General features: G+C 47.3%; 2 protein-coding genes across 2 annotated transcripts in view; one reads left to right on the top strand and one right to left on the bottom strand.

Annotated features, from left to right (window-relative positions):
* Positions 1-216: 216 nt before the first annotated feature.
* Positions 217-15,016, top strand: ALG3 (ALG3 alpha-1,3- mannosyltransferase). The gene is made up of 9 exons (XM_032225764.1): positions 217-437; positions 3,876-3,975; positions 5,090-5,237; positions 6,928-7,088; positions 8,765-8,885; positions 9,690-9,895; positions 11,123-11,199; positions 11,483-11,627; positions 14,614-15,016. The coding sequence occupies exons 1-9, from the start codon at positions 239-241 to the stop codon at positions 14,774-14,776; spliced, it is 1,320 nt and encodes a 439-aa protein (XP_032081655.1). The 5' UTR covers positions 217-238; the 3' UTR covers positions 14,777-15,016.
* Positions 15,017-18,358: 3,342 nt separating this feature from the next.
* Positions 18,359-21,774, bottom strand: part of VWA5B2 (von Willebrand factor A domain containing 5B2) — a 53,486-nt gene continuing 50,070 nt past the window's right edge. Inside the window, 2 exon segments of the mRNA XM_032224910.1 lie at positions 18,359-19,277; positions 20,836-20,947. Of these exon segments, the coding sequence (XP_032080801.1) occupies positions 18,615-19,277; positions 20,836-20,947 (775 nt within the window). The 3' untranslated portion in view covers positions 18,359-18,614.

Raw genomic sequence — 21,774 nt, forward strand, 5'->3', positions numbered from 1 at the left:
CGAAGAAAACCAGGAGCAAACTTTCACCAACGCCCCGCTTAGACAGGGGTAGGTGCTGAGCTGGCTCTGTTTGTCCTGCAGCTGGACGGGAGACCACCGGGAAAGCCGCTTCTGAACTGCCGTCGAGGGCGGGACGGGGGGGGGGGGTGGGACCCTGCCGCGGCCGGAACTGGCGACGCTGGCCGAGGCCAGTCGGGGGAGAGCTTTGGCGGCGGCACCAACGTATCTGAACGGGGCTATGGCGCCGGCGCCTGGGCCGCGGAGGAAGGGGGTGGCGGCGGCGGGGCCCGGCTCCCCGGTCCTGCTCCGGGCTTTACGCCGGGCCTGGCAGGAGAAGCACCTGGTGCTCTTCGAGCCTCGTTTCACCCCGCTGGTGGCCGCCTGCCTCTGCTTGGCCGAAGTGGGGGTCAACCTCTGGGTCATCCAGAGGGTGGCATGTGAGTCGCCGGTGGTGGTGGTGGTGGTGGTGGGTGGCTGCCCCTCCTTGGGCATCCCCAAAGGGGTTGGATTCCAGCCCCCATCATCCGCGCAGGCTCGGCAATAAGGGTCTTTTGGGCAAGCCCGTTGGGAGGGGGAGGAAGGGAAGGGGCGGGCGAATGAAGGTGGGGGTCTGCACCGCGAGGTGGGTGGGTGGGTTTATTTGGGTGCGTTGATAAACCTTGAGGACTAGAACCTTGGAGGGCGGGGGTAGGTAGGCAAGGGGGTGCCCAGAATGGAATTGGAGCCGTGCAGGGGGTATTTTGGGCTGGCCCATTAGTCTAAATCAGTGTTTGGCAACTTTAAGATGTATGGACTACAACACCCAGGATCCCCCAGCCAGCTGTGTCGGCTGGGGGATTCTGGGAGTTGCAGTCCATGCATCTTAAAAGTTGCTAAAGTTGACAAACGCTGGTCTAAACTGCTGTGCCCTTATCCCCTGTGAGAGCGTGACAATCCCGGCATTCCATGGTGTATTGTTTCGTTTACACATGGTACAATGAGATTAAATGCCTATTATTATTATTACTACAACTACGAATACTATTATTATTTAAATATAGAATAGAATAAATTAGAATTAGAATTCTTTCATTGGCTAAGTGTGATTGGACACACAAGGAATTTGTCTGTGGTGCATAGGCTCTCAATGTGACATAAAAAGACAACATACATTCATCAAGAATCACAAGATACAGCACTTAATGATAGTCTTGGGGTACAAATAAGCAATCAGGAAACCATATCAAAATAAATCAATATAAATTGTAATAATACAAGCAACAAAGTTACAGGTGATAGGAATGATGAGAAGACTAATAATAATAGTAATGCAGCCTTAGTGAATGGTTCAATTAAATTAATTTAATTTAATGCCAAAATTATTGCTAATAAGATTGCAAGAAATACGTCCTTTTTCCCTGCCTGTAATTTTGAAGAAAATCACAATTTTAATCCGGCATTGTGCTTGGATTCTTTTTCTATTAAAACTAAATGGCTGGAAACCAAATCTTGTAAGTAAGTTGGATCTCTTTATCTAGGATTGCAGGCTGTGTGAAGAACACCCTGGGAGGAAAAAGGGACATTCAGATGTTAACATATCTTGAAACCAGTTTTTCAGAGGGTTCCCCCTCCCCCCCAAGACCACCTGTCTTTGGGGCATTCGCACAAGCTGTTGAAGTTAGCTACTTGAATATAGAGGGGGAAAGTCTGTGGCAGTAAGAAAAGTTGGACGGTGAACCTATTTCCAAAGAAGGCAGGGGGTTACTCTTCAGTGAGCAGCTTGGACTGCCATCAGTCCAGGTTGATTTAATTTAGATTAAATCACACTGAGGAAGTGCATCTGTGTGTGCATGCACGCACATTTGACAACCTCTGTGGTCTTTTCCCACCCTTGTGGCTTTTGTACATAGACTAAACTTAATATTCACATTAGACATTTTTATAACATAGCAAGTGTGTGCGAACCGAGTTTCTTTTATTAGTTTACCATATCGGATCAGTGCTGAAAATGCGTTAATCCAATAACCTGGCTAGGTGTGTTGGTGAACATAACTGGCATCATTCTGTTGTCAAAGGAAATGCGAATTCACGAAAAATCATGAAACTAGTTTTGTGAGCACTGCGCTGAGGGCGTGTCAAATTTTTCAACTTTCCATTTCCAAATATTAGGGTTATGCCTTGGGAATTGTAAAGATATTTTGATTAATATAATGGAGATGTGCTTGGTAAGTAACTACATAAATATCATAACTTTTTAACATTTTGGTTGTTTCATTTGCATTGTGCATACAGAGACCATGCAAACTTAAATTTTCGGTCAATTTAATCAGTATCTCAGCATTAATAGGTGGCTCAGTGGCTAAGATGCCGAGCTTGTCGATCAGAAAGGTCGGCAGTTCGGCGATTTGAATCCCTAGCGCCGTGTAACGGGGTGAGCTCCCAATACTTGCCCCAGCTTCTGCCAATCTAGCAGTTTGAAAGCATGTAAAAATGCAAGTAGAAAAATCGGAACCACCTTTGGTGGGAAGGGAACAGCAATCCGTGCACCTTCGGCGTTTCGTCATGCCAGCCACATGATCACGGAGACGTCTTCGGACGGCGCTGGCTCTTCGGCTTTGAAATGGAGATGAGCACCGCCTCCTAGTGTCAGGAACGACTAGCACATATTTCCAAGGGGAACCTTTACCTTTACCTATCTCAGCATTGCATACACCAGTGTTTTTCAATGTTGCCAACTTTTAAGATGTGTGGACTTCAGTTCTCAGAATTCCCTGGCCAGCAGATTGGCAGCTGAATTCTAGGAATTCAAGTCCATACACTTTAAAATTTGCCAACATTGAAAAACACTGTTCCACTCCTATTCCTATTCAACTACTAACTTTCTGCTAGTTTCTAAAAATGATACATAGAAATTCTGGCCTTGAATTTAGCTTTTCCAAGGGCCAAGCAAAAATTGGAATAGTCCTTTTTGAGGTTGAAATGTTTCCAGTAAGACCTCAAAATCCTTCCCGTAAGATCAGAAAGAGTCTTTCAGTGCCAAGGTATGCCTGGGTTGAAGTATTTTATATTCTACCCCTCCAGAGAACTGCATCATACATTGAACACAAATGCATGCTACATTGTATCATCACAATTGCAGTTTGTCAATTTGTTTGGGAAATGTTAGTTTTGCATTCAACACCAGCAACAATGACTTTTGCTAAAAAGCTAAAGAGAAAAATGCAAAATAAATAAAAACCCATCACCTGTCTTTTTGGCTACTGAAAACTAGTCCAAAGCAGAATTATGTATTTTAGCAGGAGAAAACTGGCAGACACTGGGCGCATTTTGATTACCTGAACTTGGCTCTGGGAGGGTGAAATCAAAAGGAACAGGTCTTTCAGGCTACTGTATTTTTTGGACTATAAGACACACCGGTGTACAAGACACACCAAGATTTCAAAGAGGTAAGTAAGAAAATAAAGTTTTTGTCCTCCCTGGCCCTCAGTGCAGGCTTCAGCAGAGCTGGGGGAAGGCAAAAACGCCCCGTTTTAGTGGAAAACGGGCTGTTTTTCACAAAAATGGAGGCATTTTTGCTTTCGTCCAGTCCTGCTGAAGCCTGCAGAGTGCTGCTGGGGGCTGGGGGAAGGCAAAAATGCCTTTTTTCCCCCCGCAAAAATGAGATGCAAGGGCAGGGCTTCAGGAGCCCAAAAATGGCTGTATTCAGTGTATAAGACGCACCAACATTCCCACGCTCTTGGGGAAGGGGAAGGTGCATCTTATACTCCGAAAAATATGGTATTTTATTTATTTATATTTCCTATTTCTTAACCGCCCATTTCCTTTAGAGTTCTTGGAGACCCTCAGACCTTGTTAAGGCAGCTGAACTGATGAACGTCTGTGCACTTTCCCCACAGATACCGAGATCGACTGGAAAGCTTACATGGATGAAGTGGAGGGCGTTGTGAACGGGACCCTGGATTACACCCAACTAAAGGGGGACACGGGACCCCTTGTGTGAGTACCTATAATCTTCCAACCTTACTGAGAGTCTTGTGGATCCATCATCATCATCATTACCACCAACAACAACATAATTTATCAAACTTGTATGGCAGCCATGATTATGGATAGCTCACAACAATCAAATTACATTGCAGGTAGTCCTCGATTTAGCAATCATTCATTTAGTGACTATTCAAAGTTACAGCGGTGCTGAAAAAAAAATTGCGGGAGGGGGGAAAAGGGGAATGTAGGGAGAGCAAAAATGACTCGTGGCCATTTTTCACACTTTTAATTGTCGTAGCATCCTCGTGGTCATGTGATCAAAATTCAGACACTTGGCAACTGACTCATATTTATGAAAATTGCATGGTCCCGGGGTCATGTGATCACCTTTTGCAACCTTCTGACAAGCCAAGTCAAGCGGGGGCCGCCTAGATGTTGGGGGAAGCTCGTTCCAGAGAGCAGGTGCTGCTGTAGAGAAAGTGCATTTTGGGGGTCTCAATATACGACATTGTTTAATCAAAGGAACCCCACAGGATTGAATTGGCAGGCTGATAGCCAGTCAAATAACCAAGTTAGATGCCAGATAGGTATTGTGAGTCAGGAGCGAGGGAGGGAGTCCTGTCCTTGGAAAAATGAGCCAGGACACACTAAGTGTCAGGCTTGTCCCATTTGAGCATTTAGAAAAGAAAGACCCTTGACTCCATCCGTAGCATAAGATGTAACCCACTTTACCAAAGGGGGTACAGCATAAGCAAAGCTGGATCTGAATATTCCTGCTCAAAACCTGCCTTTTCCCCAATTCCCACGCCTTCCCTTCTTGACCAGTTTGTGAGTGTCCAATAATATTCGAATTTAGTGTGGTGGTAACCCCTTTAAAATTTGGCACCTCTTTGCTGTAGTTTTGCATTGCGTTCTCACGTTCATGTCCTTGGATGCATTAGTCTGCTCCAGATTGGCACCTTTGCTTCCCCCTACATTCTCCTCCACCCACCCCCCCGCAATTTATGGCAGGATGCCAGCAAAGCAGGCTGAAACTTTTACAAAGGCAGACGTGACACCAAGGAAGTTTCTCTTTCCTGCTTCTTTAAAAAACCCCTCCCCCTTTCTCTCTCCCCCACTGCAGGTATCCTGCTGGCTTTGTTTACATCTTCATGGGTCTGTATTATGCCACCGACCGAGGCACCAACATCCGCCTGGCACAGTACTTCTTTGCCACCCTGTACCTGGCCACCCTGCTGCTCGTTTTCTGCATCTACAGCCGCACCAATAAGGTTTGGGGCCGTAATGGGATTTCTGGAAGCATTAAGGAGGATCTTTTTTCCTGTTGCGGGTCCATCCCAACCCCAGGAAGACCGTACTGTGTAGGGCCTAAAGGCAAAGGATTAATGGGAGCAGGTCCCTTGCAGGGAGGGAGAACTCTAGGAAATGCCATTGCTCAAGTCACACATTATTCCTTTTATGGAGTTTCTGGTGTACAGTGCACAGAGCAAGTGAAGGCAGAAAGAAATATTTGCTGCCCCAAAGTAATACAGGGATCCTTTTCTGCTGACGGTGTTTAACTTTTGGCAGAAACAAGCCCCTCCTCCCCCCCGGGGCAGTGCTCTCACTTAAGGATGAGGATGGTTGGCTTAATGACCATCATTCTTTAAAATCAGGTCCGTCATGCAATGATCCATTTTATAATCGCTCACAGTCGTAAATTGAGAACTACCTGTGACACTGTGAAATTGGTGTGAATTTCCCCCTCCCTGAATTTTCAGGCCTCCCTGCTTTTGTGCTGAAGGGTTATACATAAATCCCTGCATTGGACCCAAAAGAAAAGCTGCTACGCCTGGTCAAGTCAAGGTCGAGTCTCCTTGTGTTGATTTTGCCTCCTGGTGAATGGAGGGGCACCTGCCTTTATGTGATGGGGCTACATAAGAGGGATTGTTTCTTTTTAGATTCCAAGTCTTAAGCTACAGCTGTGTGATTTCCCAGTGGCCTTCCATCCAGTAATTAGAACCCACCCTGTTTAGTTACCATGTTTTTCGGAGTATAAGACTCACCTTTTTCCCTCAAAAAAAGAGACTGAAAATCCGGGTGCATCTTATACACTGAATACAGCATTTTTTTCCTCCCCCCCCACTTCACCAAAATGGCCGTGCATAGCTTTTAGGAGGCTTTCAGAGAGCTCCCGGGGGCTGGGGAGGGCAGAAATGAGTGAAAAGCAGGCCCCCAGCAGCACTCTATAAGCTTCCTAAAGGCTATCCATACCCCCCCTTTTTTTTTTTTACAAAAAACGGGGCTGTTTTTGTGAAAAATGGGCTGTTTTTTGCTCATTTTTGGCCCACCCCACTCCCCAGGAGCACTCTGCACGCCCCCTAAGGTTTATTCATGCCCTTTTTTTGAAGGAAAAAAAAAAACAGGGCGGTTTTTGCGAAAAACGGGCCGTTTTTGGGAGGTTCCCACGGTGCAAAAACTTTTTAAAAAAATCTCCTTCTTCAAAACTTTGGTGCGTCTTATACTCCGGTGCATCTTATACTCTGAAAAATACGGTATTTAAAGAGCAGCCCGATTTAGGGAAGTGCTGCCACCTGCCATGACCAGTTCCACAGCCTTGTCAAAGAAGAGCCCACGGGGGCTCTTATGGGAGTTGAAAGAAATGAGGCCTTCTGCACGGACAAGAAATGGGGGTGTTCCATTAAGCGAATCAGTTGGGAATACAGACCACAGTTGAGCCCAAAATACGAGCCAATTGCCAAACAATCTGAATTTTGATCACGGGACCATGGGGATGTTGCAGTGGCAGTCTTTAAGTGTGAAAAACGGTCACAACTCACAATTTTCTGTGCTGTTGTAACTCGAACAGTCACTAAACAAGCTGTTGTAAGTCAAGGACTAGCTGTATTGCTCACTCTGATCTCTGTCTCAGCTGTCTTAGTGGTGGGTGGGCCTGACTCCTCACTGCCCCGTCTTCCCCAGGTGCCCCCCTATGTGTTCTTCTTCATGTGCTGTGCCTCCTACCGCATCCACTCCATTTTCGTCTTGCGCCTCTTCAATGACCCGGTGGCCATGGCAATCCTTTTCCTGGCTGTCAATCTCTTCCTGGAGGATCGCTGGTCCTGGGGCTGCTTCTGCTTCAGGTGAGCTCTCCCTTTGGGGGTGGGTGGGTGGGTGGGCAAAGCAGCATCTTGAAAGGGCATCTCTTGGGTGACCTGGCCCACCTCAAACTTGGGAGGCTGAGATTCATCCGCTGGCCGAAGGGCCTTTGGCCTTCTTCCCGAACCTCTTCCTTTCTGTTCTGACCGAGGCTTCCCAAGAGCATGAAACAAACTCCTGGTCCCGACAAAAGCCCCTTTTCTTCTTCTCCTTCACATCCAGCAAAGTCTTTCAAGGGAGGATTTACAGTCACAGACCTTATCTGGCTTGGAGAGCTGCCAATATCTGCAAAACATGGCAAGGAATCTCAGAGAATCACAAACCAATTAAGCGAACTAATTGACTCCTGCAAACTCCACTCCCCTTTCGCTCCTCTTTTATTTCCTCTGGGAGGGGCCATTCATCGTCCACCTGTGGCCTTCCTCCTAAGTCGACCTCTGTTCTTTAGCTCTTCCCTTTGTCTGGCAACTCTGCGCATGCACACACTGGGAACAGGCTCCAGCTGTTCTTCTGTCTCACTGATGTCTGACTCTGAAGGCATCTGATAGCTGGCATACGACTCTGGCCCTCTCTCTGCCTCCAACACAGAGCCCTCATCAGAGCCTTCCCCAGACTCCAGGACTGGCCCAGGTTCCTCCCCAACCTCCTCACTGTCCGAATCTGCTGCCAGCTCCACTGGGCGCTGGTGAGCCACAACACATCCCTCGTCAGTCAGATCCTCTGTTTTTCATCAGTTGCTCACGGTGAAAAAGCTTCCCCCTTTTGGGCTAGAGCAGAGATTTCCCACCTTGGCAATTTTAAGGCTTGTGGACTTCAATTCCCAGAATTCCTCAGCTGGAGATGGGTGGTAACCCTCAGAGGCCTTTCATTGGCTGCCTTCCCTTCAGTTGTTCAACATCCTAGGGTTTATTAAATACGTATATATGCTGCTCGTCTGACTCAAGTGATTCAGGACGACTTACAACATCCTAAAAGCACCAAAGCATTTTAAACGTTCAGCATTACAAATCGAAACGTGAAAACCAAAGGAGATGGGTACTGGCCTTAGGACTGCTTTACAACACTTTTTTTTGGGCCAAACATTTTGATTTTTGGCAAAAATTCAACTTTGTTGCTTCCTGAGCAACGTATATCTCTTGCCTCAGGCTCAGTTCCTCCCCCCCCCCCCCCCTGTATTCTGTTCGCGATTTAGGCTGAGTTCATATAACGCCAAGCCAGAACTGATATGGCTTATGATGATTTTATTTGATGAAATATAAGCCAACAGGGAGGAGCAGAGATTGACTCTGGTTGTTGCTTGGGTGGTGGTTAATAGCAGTTAGCAATAGCGCTTAGACTTAAATACCGCTTCACAGTGCTTTACAGCCCTCTCTAAGCGATTTACAGAGTCAGCATATTTGCCCCCAACAATCTAGGTCCTCATTTTACCCACCTTGGAAAGATGGAAGGCTGAGTCAACCTTGAGCCTGGTGAGATTCAAAGTGCCAAATTGCAGGCAGCCGGCAGGCAGCAGAAGTAGCCTGCAGTACTGCCCTCTAACCACTGCGCCACCTCAGCTCTTAAGCACAAATGTAGGCTACAGAGCTGCTTTGGATGTGAATGGAGCTAGTGGGGACCACACCCACCTAACCCCCCCCCCCTCCTGCTTTTCGCCTTTCAGCCTGGCTGTGTCTGTCAAAATGAACATCCTCCTCTTTGCGCCGGGCCTTCTCTTCCTTCTCCTCCGGCGCTTTGGCCTGCGAGGGGCCATCCCAAAGCTGACCATCTGTGCAGTCCTTCAGGTAAGTGGAGGAGAGGCCGGTGCTCAGGGCCAGAGCACCTGCGTTTTTTGTGCCAAGATTTGGTGGTGAGGCCAGGAAGGGCTGCCTAAGAGGAAAAAAACGATGGCCTGACTCCATAAATGGCCTGCGTGTGCAAATGGTGCCATACCGGGGCCTTTATCTCACAACGGCACCCTACACCATTCCTTTGATACGGAAAGGCTTCAGGATTTCAGTTCATGTGGAAAGCGTTTGTCTGGGTCAGTTGATTTGATAATTATGCTAAAACAAAATTCCCTTCCTTCTTTCTTTTTTCCCTTCCTTCCTTCCTCCCCTTCCTCTTTTCTTTTTTCCCTTCTTTTCTTCCATCCTCTCCTTCCTCTTTTCTTTTTTCCTTCCTTCCTTCCCTTTTTCCCTTCCTTCCTTCCTTCTTCCCCTTCCTCTATCTTTTTCCTTCTTTCCTTCCTACCTTCCTTCTCTTTCTTTCCCCCTTCCTTCCTTCCTCCCCTTCCTCTCTCTCTCTCTCTCTCTCTGAATGTTGTGGTTTTGTTTTTAAAGTGTTGTCTTTGTCTAGTTTTCCCCCTTTCCCTTGTCTATTGTGAGCCGCCCAGAGTCCTTCGGGAGTGGGCGGCATACAAGACAAATCAAATCAAATCAAAAATCAAATCAAACCTCTCTCATTTTTCCCTCTCTCTTTCCCCCACTTCCTCCTTCAAGATTGTATTTGAGCAACCAACTTTATTAGAGATTGTCTAATAGTAGAGCAAGAAAACCTGGATGACCGAGGATCTCCATAAACATTGGGAGCTTGTGTGTCTCTTGCAGGTGATCCTGGCTTTGCCCTTCCTGATGGAGAATCCCGTGGGGTACCTGTCCCGTTCCTTTGATTTGGGTCGTCAGTTCCTCTTCAAGTGGACCGTAAATTGGAGGTTCTTGCCCGAAGAAGTTTTCCAACACCGGGCTTTTCACCTGGCACTCTTGGTCCTCCACTTCACAGCCCTGGCTTTCTTTGCATTAAACAGGTGGCACAGGTGAGAAGGGGCAGCTCGTGGGGGAGGATCTTGGGATTCCCTCAGGCTTTAAGAGAATAACAGAGTTGGGAGGGACCTTGGAGGTCTTCTAGTCCAGCCCCCTTCTCAAGCACACTGTTCCAGACATGGCTGTGTTGTGATGATAAAGAGATAATGTTCCAAGTTTATTTTAAGGCCACCTCTGTACTTCTAATTGTTTTTCCGATTTATTATTGCTATGGTGATAAATTATTAAACATTTCTGCCACTGAGAATGGTACATGAGTGAATGGAAAGCATCATCGTACACTGTCAAAAGGATTAGAATCAGACAGTGAGGAGGTTGGGGAGGAAGATGGGCCAGTCCTGGAGTCTGGGGAAGGCTCTGATGAGGGCTCTGCATCGGAGGCAGAGAGGGGGCCATCCGACAGTTATCAGTCGGCTTTGGAGTCGGACATCAGTGTGGCAAAAAAACAACTGAGCCTGTTCCCAATGTGCGCATGCGCAGGAGAAGGGAACTGCTAAGGAACAAGGTCCAACTCGGGAGTAAAGTCACAGGTGGATGGTGAATGGCCCCTCTCATAGGAAATAAGAGAAGAGCAAAAGGGGAGTGGGCTTTTGCAGGAAACAATCCATTCGATCGTTAGATTCATTTCAGGAATGTGAAGATCTGTCCGTGAACATCAGAGACTCTGTGCCCGGTCTTTCCTTACACAGCACCTCATTTGGAAAATATTTACATGGCAGCCTTCCAAGTTAGATAAGATCTGTGGCCATAAATAATCCTTTGAAAGACTGTTTGCCAGGCCTTTGCTGAATGTGAATGAGAGGAATTCACATTCGTTTAATAAAAGGGGTTTGGTTGGGACCAGGACTCTGCCTCGTGCTTTTGGGGGAAGCCTAGGTCAGAACAGGCTGTCTGTCCAATCTCTTCTTAAACACCTCCATGATGGACCACCTACAATTTCTGGAGCATGATTCATTCATTCATTATTGGGACACTGCTATCATGTCATCCCTGGTCCTTCCTTTTCTACTTTGGTGGGAGTAATTTTAAATTTTCTACCAAGGCCCTCAGGGAGAGAAATATATTTTTGTTGCACTTGTGTTGGATTTGTCTTCATATATCAAGTCAACAGTTCTGGAACTAAAGCAGGCATCACCTCAGGATCCCATATATAGATGAGGCTAATCCTGGCAAATAATCCACCACGAAACTAACCCATTTTTCTTACTGGTCCCCTACAGATCTGATGAAAGCATCTTGAGCCTGTTAAAGGATCCAACCAAGAGGAAGATCCATCCAGAACCCCTCTCAGCAAATCATATCCTTTCACTAAAAGTGAAGTTTTCTTATTTGGTGGATGTTAGGGAAGAGTTGATTACTCAGTTATGGTCCAGGGATGTCCAACCTTAGCAACTTTGACACTTGTGGACTTCAACTCCCAGAATTCCCCAGCCAGCTGTGCTGGCTGGAAAATTCCTGGAAGTTGAAGTCCACAAGCCTCAAAGTTGCTAAGGTTGGCATAGTTCCAACATCCATTGCAATGTTGTTAATAGTCCTGTGTGAATTTTGCACTGTGCAATCTTTCCTTAACCGAAAGCCACAGGTCATTTTCCCTCTCTTTACCTCTAATTTCATTGGCGTTTGCTTCAGCCGTTCCTTGCATTACCAGTTCTACGTCTGGTATTTTCACACCCTGCCCTACCTGCTCTGGTGCACGCCGCCCAAGAAGCTGGCCCACCTACTGAAGTAGGTATCTTCCAGGACCTGGGAGGTGGGGTGGTGGAGCAGGGATGAAATTCAGCAGGTTCTGGAGAACCAGTAGCGGAAAAATTGAGTGGTTCGGAGAACTGGCAAATACCACCTCTGGCTGGCCCCAGAGTGAGGTGGGAATGGAGATTTTATAGTATCCTTCCCCTGGAGTGGGGAGGGAATGAGGATTTTGCAGTATCCTTCCCCTGGAGTGGGGAGGGAATGGAGATTTGCAGTATCCTTCCCCTGGAATGGGGAGGGAATGCAGATGGGGAGGGAAGGGAGATTTTACAGTATCCTTCCTCTGGAGTGGGGAGGGAATGGAGATTTTGCTGTATCCTTCCCCTGGAGTGAGGAGGGAATGGAGATTTTGCAGTATCCTTTCCCTGGAGTGGGGAGGGAATACAGATTTTGCAGTATCCTTTCCCTGGAGTGGGGAGGGAATACAGATTTTGCAGTATCTTTTCCCTGGAATGGGGAGGGAATACAGATTTTGCAGTATCCTTCCCCTGGAGTGGAGAGGGAATTGAGATTTTGTAGTATCCTTCCCCTTCCACACCCACAAAGCCACACCCACAGAACCGGTAGAAAAAAAAATTGAATTTCACTACTGGTGGGGAAAGCTAGAAGGCAAGGATCTTTTATCATATTTCAGAGTCTCTTCAAATACGCCAGCTTGTTCTCTTCATACTGGGAATCTCGTGTGTTGGGTGGGGAGGGTGGTGGACGTTGCGAGCTGCATTGCTGGTTTCAGTGGGAGTGAGTGTGTTTGTCTGTTTGTCTGGTTTTGTCTGTCCCTCTGTCTGTGGGTATCAGCAGTTATCCAGCCACTGAGATTTCTGAACAATTGCTTCCCTGCCCCCATGAGAAGGAGGTGCAGGTAATCCTCGACTTAACAACAGTTCGTTTAATGATGGTTCAAAGTTAGAACAGCGCCGAAAAAAAAGCAACATGCGCCCGTTTTTCAGACTTAAACAATCTTTGTTGCATCCCCAGGGTCCCGTGATCAAAATTCAGACCCTTGGCAACTGGCTCGTATTTATGACTGTTGCAGGGTCCGGGGGTGAGTGGATGGGTCATGCGATCCCCTTCTGCGACAAGTCAAGTCAGTGGGGAGGCTGGATTCACTTAACAACCATCTTTCTAATGTAACATCTTCAGTGATTCACTTAGCAAGTATGACAAGAAGGGTCAAACTGGGGCAAAACTCACCTAACAAATGTCTCATTTAGCAACATAAATTTTGGGCTCAGTTACGATCATAAGTCGAGGACTGCCTGTACTTAAGATTCAGCTATCCCCCCCCTTTTTTTTAATTTTACCTAAAGACAGATCAATTTTCTCCCCAACTGGTAATTTAAGGTTAAACACACAGACACCCATCAAACTGGTGCCCAAATTAGAAATACAGGCAGTCCACAACAGCCATTTGTTTAGTGACCAAAGTTATGGCACTGAAAAAAGTGATGTATGTCTGGTCCTCACACTTACAACGGCATCCACACACACGATCAAAATTTGGGCGCTTGGCAACCAATGTGTTTTTATGACAGTTGCAGTGTCCTGTAATTATGTAATTATCACTATTTACAACCTGCCCAACCGGCTTCCAACAAGCAAAACCAAGTGGGGAGATTCACTTAATAACCGAATGATTCACTTAACGACTGCAGCGATTTACTTCACTAACAAAAAGTTGTAAAATTAGGCATGAATCACTTAACAAATGCCTTGCTTAGAGATAGAAATTATGAATCCCAATTATTCAGGATTACCTGTAAAACCTCAAATTTGTGAGCTTGGGGATTTGAGGAAGAGATGACTAATATTTCAAAATAGTACCAGCCAACCAAATCAAATATAATCTTGTAGGAGGGAAAAAATAGCACCGAACAAACTTAAATTTAATATCAAATGCCTTGCAGTAACTAAGGCAATTTTTACCAGATGTCTAAAGTAGAAGTGTTTAAAAATAATAAAACTTGACTGAGGCAGATTGGGAACAAAATGGCTGTTCCATTTAAAATAGTATCTGGAGACAACTCAATTTCAGAAGTTCCAACGGTGCTTTTTGCAAGAGGCAAGTGGACTTTCTTCATTTTTTTCTTGGAAGACGTTTCGCTTCTCATCCAGGGAGTTTCTTCAGTTCTTCCAGAAGCTTCTTGGATGAGAAGTGAAATGTCTTCGAGGGAAAAAAAGCAAAGAAAATCCTGTTGCCTCTTGAAAAAGTCCTTTTGGGACAAACCATGACCTGGATGACTTACAATCTCCATAGATATCCAGTTTAAGAAGCTTGCCTTAAGTATGAAAAACAGCCATAAGTCACATTATTCAGTGCTATTGTAACTTCAGTCACTAAATGAGTCACTAAATGTGGAGGACTACCTGTAAGGTTAACATGGGAGGGAAAAGAAGGCCCTTTGCTTGCATGTGACAGAAATAGCCTCTTTATTTCCAGGTGACTCAATGAAGTCTCGGAAATCCATCTATCCTGCATTTAATGTACATACTAGCCGATAATCCAGCATTGCCTGGGGATTTATTTAGAGGGAGAAAATGTCCGGACCAAACGTAATAATTTCTGATGTTAGATTTTCCCCCTTACCAGAGGGAGCCCCCTTGTGAAGTACCGTGAAGCCGTTACCATGGCAACTCCACTGCGCTACACAGTAGAATCTATTTTACGGCAGTACAGTAGAAGCCATTTTAAGGCACAACAGGCTGTATTTTAACAGAACACACACCCCCAGGGGTTTTAGGAGTGTTTTACCCCCACAGTATTTGTTTCCAGAGAGTAAGTCATCCGTTATGGATGGAGTTATGCTGGAACATAAACACACAAATACAGCCATTTATATATATATATAGATAGATTTTCACCGCAACAGGGAATAACAGGAAAACTCCTTCCTTTCCTATTAGCAGGTAGGTCACCTTTTTTAGTGCTTTAGCTAAATCATGGTTTTTTTTCTCTTGCCTCTAGAGTGCTTCTCCTAGGTTTAGTCGAACTCTCGTGGAACACATATCCCTCGACGGTTTACAGCTCAGCTTCTCTCCATGTGTGTCATGGGATCATCCTTCTGCAGCTCTGGCTTGGGACAATGTCTCCCCTGGAGGAGGAGAAACCGTTGAAAAAGGTGGAATGAAAACGACTTCAGAAGAAAGAGGGACAATTAAGAATTCGGATTAAGATTGGCCATTGCTGAGGACAACTGACCAGGGCCCTGTTCGCAGACCTGCCCGGTGCCAGATGTGCATGCTGGGCGATGCCCTGCCTTCTCTTCCCTGGGGCTCAAGGATGGTGCTGAATGGGAATTGGCAGAGCTGATCGTCACAGCAAAGATCATGTGGAATATCTTGAATAAAGGACAGTAATGGTTCGATAACAAGGCTTCACTTGGCTGTAATTTATGGATTGTCATAGGACGTGATAACCTCCAGAGCAACTGGTGGTCTGTGGACCACTGGTGGCCCATGAGAAAATTTTGGTGGTCTGCATTTTTTATATTGCACTAAATCAGGGGTCCTCAAAGGAGGGCCCCTGGGACGGATACTTGCAATGAACGCTTGTGTTGCTGCAGAGAGTCTCCCCCTTTGGGGTCTTTTTGTGTGGGTTAGAGGGGGGCAGAAATTCCGACTTGGGGTCTGCTTCAGTCTTCTGGTGGGGGGCTTTGGGCGAAGGCTGGAGGGAAGGGCCGCTGGTGGCGAAGAGCTGGAGGACCTCGTTCCAATGGGACTATATCATGGCCTGAAACTGGCTGACCATCCTGCTGAGCCTCCAAGCGCCTTGCATTAGCAATAGCAGTTAGACTTATATACCGCTTCATAGGGCTTTCAGCCCTCTCTAAGCGATTTACAGAGTCAGCATATTGCCACCAACAACAATCCGGGTCCTCATTTTACCCACCTCGGAAGGATGGAAGGCTGAGTCAACCCTGAGCCGGTGAGATTTGAACAGCCGAACTGCAGAACTGCAGTCAGCTGAAGTAGCCTGCAGTGCTGCATTTAACCACTGCGCCACCTTTCCAAGCTCCCTCCGCTTGGAAAGCCTATGCTTATAGTCCTCAGTGAGGAGCTTCTGCTGAGTCTCCTTCTCTGTCAGATCCAATTTGAACTGAGTTGTTTTGCCAACTCTTTCTCATGGTGGCTGCTCAGCTCCAGCAACTGTTTCCTCTTGGGGCCCTAAGGAACCCGAGCGGGGAGGCGAGGAGTGATGAGTAGAGGCTGGCAAAGTGCCCCTCGATGTGAGGGACATCAAGTTGGCCATGCCCATCCAGTCACATGACCACATAGGCACGCCCACCCAGCTAGTCATTAAGCAGATCATATTAGTGGTCTGCAAGATTTAAAATTATCAATTGAGTGGTCCCTGAGGTCTGAAAGGTTAGTGAGCCCTGCTCTAGAGTCTGTTTTTATTTTAATTGAGATTTTGGCTTTTTAATATGGACCAAGCAGACTTCCCATGAGTTGTGGCAAGTCAGAGCAAGGTTTTTATAAGATGCCCTGTTGCAAATCGTGCCCTCTAGTAGTACAGGTAGTCCTCAAATTACGACCACGTTTGAGCCCAAAATGACAGGTTAAGTGACTTTTGGCTCTGTTTTATGACCTTCCTTGCCACAGTTGTTAAGTGAAATCACTGCAGTTGTTAAGTTGGTAACACGGTAGTTAAGTGAACCTGGCTTTTCCGTGACTTGGCTTGTCAGAAGGTTGCCAAAAGGGATCTCATGACCACAGGACACTGCAACCGTCATAAATATGAGTCAGTTGCCCAGTGCCCGGCTTTTGATCACGTGACCATGGAGATGCGGCAATGGTTGTAAGTGTGAAAAACGGTCATGTCACTTTTTTAGTGCTATTGTAACTTTGAACAGTCACTAAACAAACTGTTGTAAGTCGGGGACTACCTATATTCTACTTGTATTGTAATAGGAAGCTATTTAATAATAGGACAGGGTTTTATTTTCTTTTGACCCCCGAAATAACCGCTTGGCCTTATTTTTGGGGTGGTATTTTTGAGCTGCAGGTGGCGGCAAGCGTGGTCACCTTACGGCTGCTGCTGGGTTGTGTGTCACTGGGCCTGCCGCTCTTTTTTGCAGCGGCCATTTGCATGACAGAAGGGGCGCGGGGGCTAGGGTTGCGGGAGCGGCCGTTAGGTAAGGGCATGTGGGGTGCATGTGGCATGTTCCCCCTATCCTTCCCGCCTCCAGGCCCCCCTCCCCACCTTGTGTTGTTTGTGTAGCAAGCAACCAGAGGAAATGGCGGGGACCGGCTGCGCATGTGTTTAAATATTTTCGAGGAGGGCTTATATTTTGGGGAGAACTTATTTAAGCGCATGCACTCAAAAGCCCGGTTGGGCTTATTATCTGGGAAGATCTTATTTTCGGGGAAACGGGGGGTCCTGAAAGCACCAGAGGCCACCTTCAAATGTAGAGGTTCTCGGAGGAATTCTGGCATCCTTTGAGGGTGCTGTTGAGAGTTGGATGAACGCCCGGAAGATGTGGGTCATCAGAAAGAGAAAGAGGCGGTAAGTGATTTGGCTCAGCATGGATATAAGAGAATATTTCTTACATTCTCTGAAGGCGAGCAGGTGTCATTACAAGTTGCTTCCATTGGGCAAACTTTTCAGATTGCTAAAAAGTTCTGTGGCTGATTTTGAGAGTGATATTTTCCACCGTGCTTGTCAAGTCTACCGGATATCGTATACAAATCTTTCTTTTTTTTGTTTTGAAAAGTTTTATTTTTATTTTTCCATAACAAATCTTTCTGTTCCAAAATCACACAAAGGACAGATGTTGAGAGTGGACAATTTTTCAGTGAAGTAATCCTAATCCTCTCTTAGTCCCTCAAAACAGGTCACCCTTGGCTATCAATCATCCAGTCGGTGACCATTCGACGGTACCAGGCAGGGCGCTGAAAAAAGTGACTTGTCACCATTTTTCTCACGCCTGTTGCAGCCCCCCTACAGTCATATGGTCAAAATTCTTGGCAATCCTGGGTTTGTATTTCTGACAGTTGCAGCTCCTAGAATCATGCAACAATTAATAGTTGCAACAATTCAGTTAACCACCATTGGAAAAAATGCATGACTCCCTCAACAACTGCCTTGGGTAGTGATGGAAATTCTGATCCCTACCGTGATCCTCAAATCAAAGACTGCGGGGTCCTTGACGCTTTCTAAGCTTGGATTGTTCTATTGCAGACGTTTCATTACCAAAGTAGGAAACATCATCATGCACTGGCACTGATGTTGTTACCAAGTTTGGTAATGAAACATCTGCAAGAAAACAACCAAGCTCAGAGACCACACATCCCCATTCCTTCCTATGCAGAAGAGCAATTTCTCCTCTTGAACAGAACAATCCTAAAACTGGCCTGCAAGGGTAACATACAGGTAGTCCTCGACTTACAACAAGTCACTTAGTGACCGTTCAAAGTTACGATGTCACTGAAAAAAGTGACTTATTACCATTTTTTTCACACTTTATGACCATTGCCATGCCTCCGAATGTGTATCACGTGACCCTGGGGATGTCACGTGATTCACATTCGGAGGCTTGGCAACTGACTCACATTTATGACGGTTGCAGTGTTCCCGGGTCATGTGATCAACTTTTGTGACTTTCTGACAAGCAAAATCAATGGGGATGCCAGATTCTCTTAACAACAATTTACTAACGCAGTGATTCACTCAACAACTGTGGCAAGGAAGGTCATAAAATGGAGGGAAACCCACTGAACAAGTGTCTCACTTAGCAATGGGAATGTTGGGCTCAAGCGTTGTAAGTCGAGGACTACTGGTTACCTTGATTGTACACCTTTCGTAAAGCGGCACACCAAATGAGGGTTGAGAAGGGCCTTGGATGTTTCTTGAAGATCTCCACCATCAGCAAAATTACACTTAATTCCCAGCCTGTGAAAGGAATAGAGACTCTGGAATCCGTTCCTCTTTATTGGCCTGGTGGAAGTGACCGCCTGGCCTGCTCGTCACATGTTATTCGGATTGTAGCACAACATGTTCAGCTTGATGTTCTCGTCCCAGTGGCGGAGCAGCAGGAAAAGTTGGCGGGCTGCTCCTTTCAGGGCGGCCACATCCAGGCCTTCGGGCAGCTGCTGGCCACGTAGCCAGGAATCCGCTTTAGCCGCCAGCAGCTCCCATTCCACAAAAAAGCCGGCGCAGCGATGCTCGAGCCACGCCAGAGCCACAGCGGTGGCCCAACTCGTGCTCTCTAAATCGCCCTCCTCCGCCTCCAACCTGGCCTCCTGCAGGCTGAGGCTGGCTTCTGAGGCGTCTGGCGAATGGTCGCAGGCATCAGTTTCGGAGCCCCTTCCGCTGTCGGCCTGGGCCCACACAACAGCGCTCAGGACGTCTGAGCAGGTACTGGGCGAGTGCGGGGAGTCCGGCTCCATCACCTGCTCTTTGCTTGTCCTGACTCCCTCTTCGTCGGCTTCTGGGGGAGGCTGGTTTGCTGGTGGCTTCGGGGGGTTCTTGGCGATCAGAGCCCACGGAGAGGTGCTGGAGGCAGGGCTCAGGCTGGCCCGGTGGGAGAGATACGGAGAGGCCCGGCACAAGCGGTCCAGGGGGATCTGCACCGCTTCGGAGAAGGCCTCGTTCAGGTGGAACATGCCTGGGGCTTGCTGCAGCTGCACCTGGGGAGGTACGGATGGAAGAGAATAGCTCAAGGTTGGACCCTAGAGTCCTTCATTCTCTCTGTGCTTCATGGATTGAATGATTGATATAAATATTTTATTGATGTATCTTCTTAACCACCCATCTCCCTCAGGGAAGGGCACGAGGCCAGTAATGGCTAGCCGTTTTCTCCTCACGTGCTGAAATCGCATGCTGATTTCCTCGCATGCCAAAATATGCCCACACCCATAATGCAATGCGCCCCACTCCCCTGCACATGTACGTATGACCCCCCCATGCTCCACCCTGTGCATGAGTGTGATCCCCCTGCGCTCCCAGTGCACCCCATTTTGGGCCTAGCAGGCCTCCCTGAAGCCTCTTACACCAAAAACAGGGTGCTGGGGGAGTGCCCCGCACCTTGTGCGCCACACCCCGTGTGCTTCCCTCCGTGCATGCGCAAACAGCACCCCACCACCTGGACATGCACACGCAACCTCTCCCACACATGCTCATGCAACCCCTTCCCCCCCCCACATGCACACGCGTCTGCCGCATGCATGGCAGAAACTGAAAAATCAGCTGGCTGGCAGGAAACATGCACGCTTGTGCAGTGGAGCTGAGCTGGGTGACGGCTTGCATGCCTGCAGAGAGGGCATGCGTGCCATAGGTTGACTATCAGGCCTCTAGGTGTTGTACAATTGAATCAATGAAACTTAAGCATTAAAAACAACAAATTAAGATCATTGAATATATATATATATATAAACCAACATACATTTACAAGAGAGAGAATTCCAAGATGTGGAAATTAGCAGCCTTTCTTGCAGATGTTTCATGACCAAACGTGGTAACATCATCAGTGACCTAGAAGAGAATCGCATATGTTCTCTGCTAGCACTGATGATGTTACCTAGTTTGGTCATGAAACGTCTGCAAGAAAGCAACCAAGCTCAGACAGCACCAAGAGCCCCACAGCCAAAGGTATATTTCAGCTTTCCTTCCTGTTTAATGTCATGAAATCTGCCCAGTCCGACTTTGCCCTGAATTCTAAGGAGGAATAAGCAGTTTGAAAGCACCAGTGGTGGGATTCAGCCAGTTTGCACCTATTTGGGAGAACCGGTTGGTAACTTTCTAAGCAGTTCGGAGAACTGGTTGTTTTTTCCCCACTTTACAGGGCTAATCCTGTAAGGAAGGCAGGAAGGAAACATTCTGGTGTTGTTTCTAGCCTGATCGTTATTGCCCTGCTTACAGAAACTGCCTCTCTGGTTAATCCTTATTACCATTGTAACAACTAAAGTGAAGTGCCCATCGACCTGAGTGACATTGACTTGGCCACGCCCATGTGATCACATGACCACCGAGCCCCGCCTACCCAGCTGGTCATTAGGGCAGAGAACTGGTTGGTAAATTATTTGAATCCCACCACTGGAAAGCACTGTTCGCATTCGTTATCCTGGAGAAAAGGGCAAAGGCTTTTGAGTCGCAAGCCGAAATCTAGTAAAAAAAGGAGAGAGGTTGATAGGCTTACAATTCCATCGTTAAGAAGTGCGCAGATGGGGAGAGAGAGAAAGGTCTTACCAGGGGGAGGTAGTCGTGAATAGCACCGTCACAACCTGAGGACAGCTCGCTTTCTGGGGTCAGGCACTGTGGGCGTAGAGCTAAGCCTTGGCACCTCCGCTGGCCGCTGAGTCTGGAGAGACAGAGGTCAATCTACAATGACTAGGTTGCTCACAGCTCTGCCACCTTCTACAGGCTGCTCTGGGTTAGTTGAACTAAAATGCTCTAAGCTCATGATGGCAAATCTTTGGCACGTGTGCCGGGAGTGGCACATAGAGCCATCTCTCCGGGCACGCCAGCCCCACCTGTTGCTCTTCTGGGTTCTGGCGCACACATGCGGGCTGGCCAACCGGTCTTCGCACGTGCATGCCAGAAACTGGAAGATCAGGTGACATATGCGCACGGGGGAACTGCTCTTCCAGTTTCCGGCACTGCCACACATGCATGCCGAGGAGCTGTTGTTCTGGTTTCCGGCACATGCATGCTCCCGTTTTGGCACTTGGTGCCGAAAAGGTTCGCCAACACTGCTCTCAGCAGTAGCAATAGCAATAGCAGTAGACTTATATACCGCTTCATAGGCCTTTCAGGCCTCTCTAAGCGGTTTACAGAGAGTCAGCATATTGCCCCCAACAATCTGGGTCCTCATTTTACCCACCTCGGAAGGATGGAAGGCTGAGTCAACCCTGAGCCGGTGAGATTTGAACCGCTGAACTGCTGATCTAGCAGTAGTCTGCAGTGCTGCATTTAACCACTGCGCCACCTTGGTAGTAGCAATGAGAGTACAACAGTTGGAAGGGACCTTGGATGTCTTCTAGTACGACATATGAAGAACGGTTGCAGGAACTGGGTATGTCTAATTTAATGAAAAGAAGGACCAGGGGAGACATGATAGCAGCCTTCCAATATCCCAGGGGTTGCCACAAAGAAGAGGGAGTCAAACTATTCTCCAAGGCACCTGAG

The sequence above is a fragment of the Thamnophis elegans genome, chromosome 10 (genome assembly GCF_009769535.1).
Source record: "Thamnophis elegans isolate rThaEle1 chromosome 10, rThaEle1.pri, whole genome shotgun sequence".
Classification (NCBI taxonomy): domain Eukaryota; kingdom Metazoa; phylum Chordata; class Lepidosauria; order Squamata; family Colubridae; genus Thamnophis; species Thamnophis elegans.

Bases quoted from the DNA above. Each gene is read 5' to 3' on its own strand.
- ALG3 (XM_032225764.1), top strand. From the start codon at position 239: ATGGCGCCGGCGCCTGGGCCGCGGAGGAAGGGGGTGGCGGCGGCGGGG. The intron at 438-3,875 runs GTGAGTCGCCGG...CTTTCCCCACAG, and splicing joins GGTCATCCAGAGGGTGGCAT to ATACCGAGATCGACTGGAAA. The intron at 9,896-11,122 runs GTGAGAAGGGGC...GGTCCCCTACAG, and splicing joins GCATTAAACAGGTGGCACAG to ATCTGATGAAAGCATCTTGA.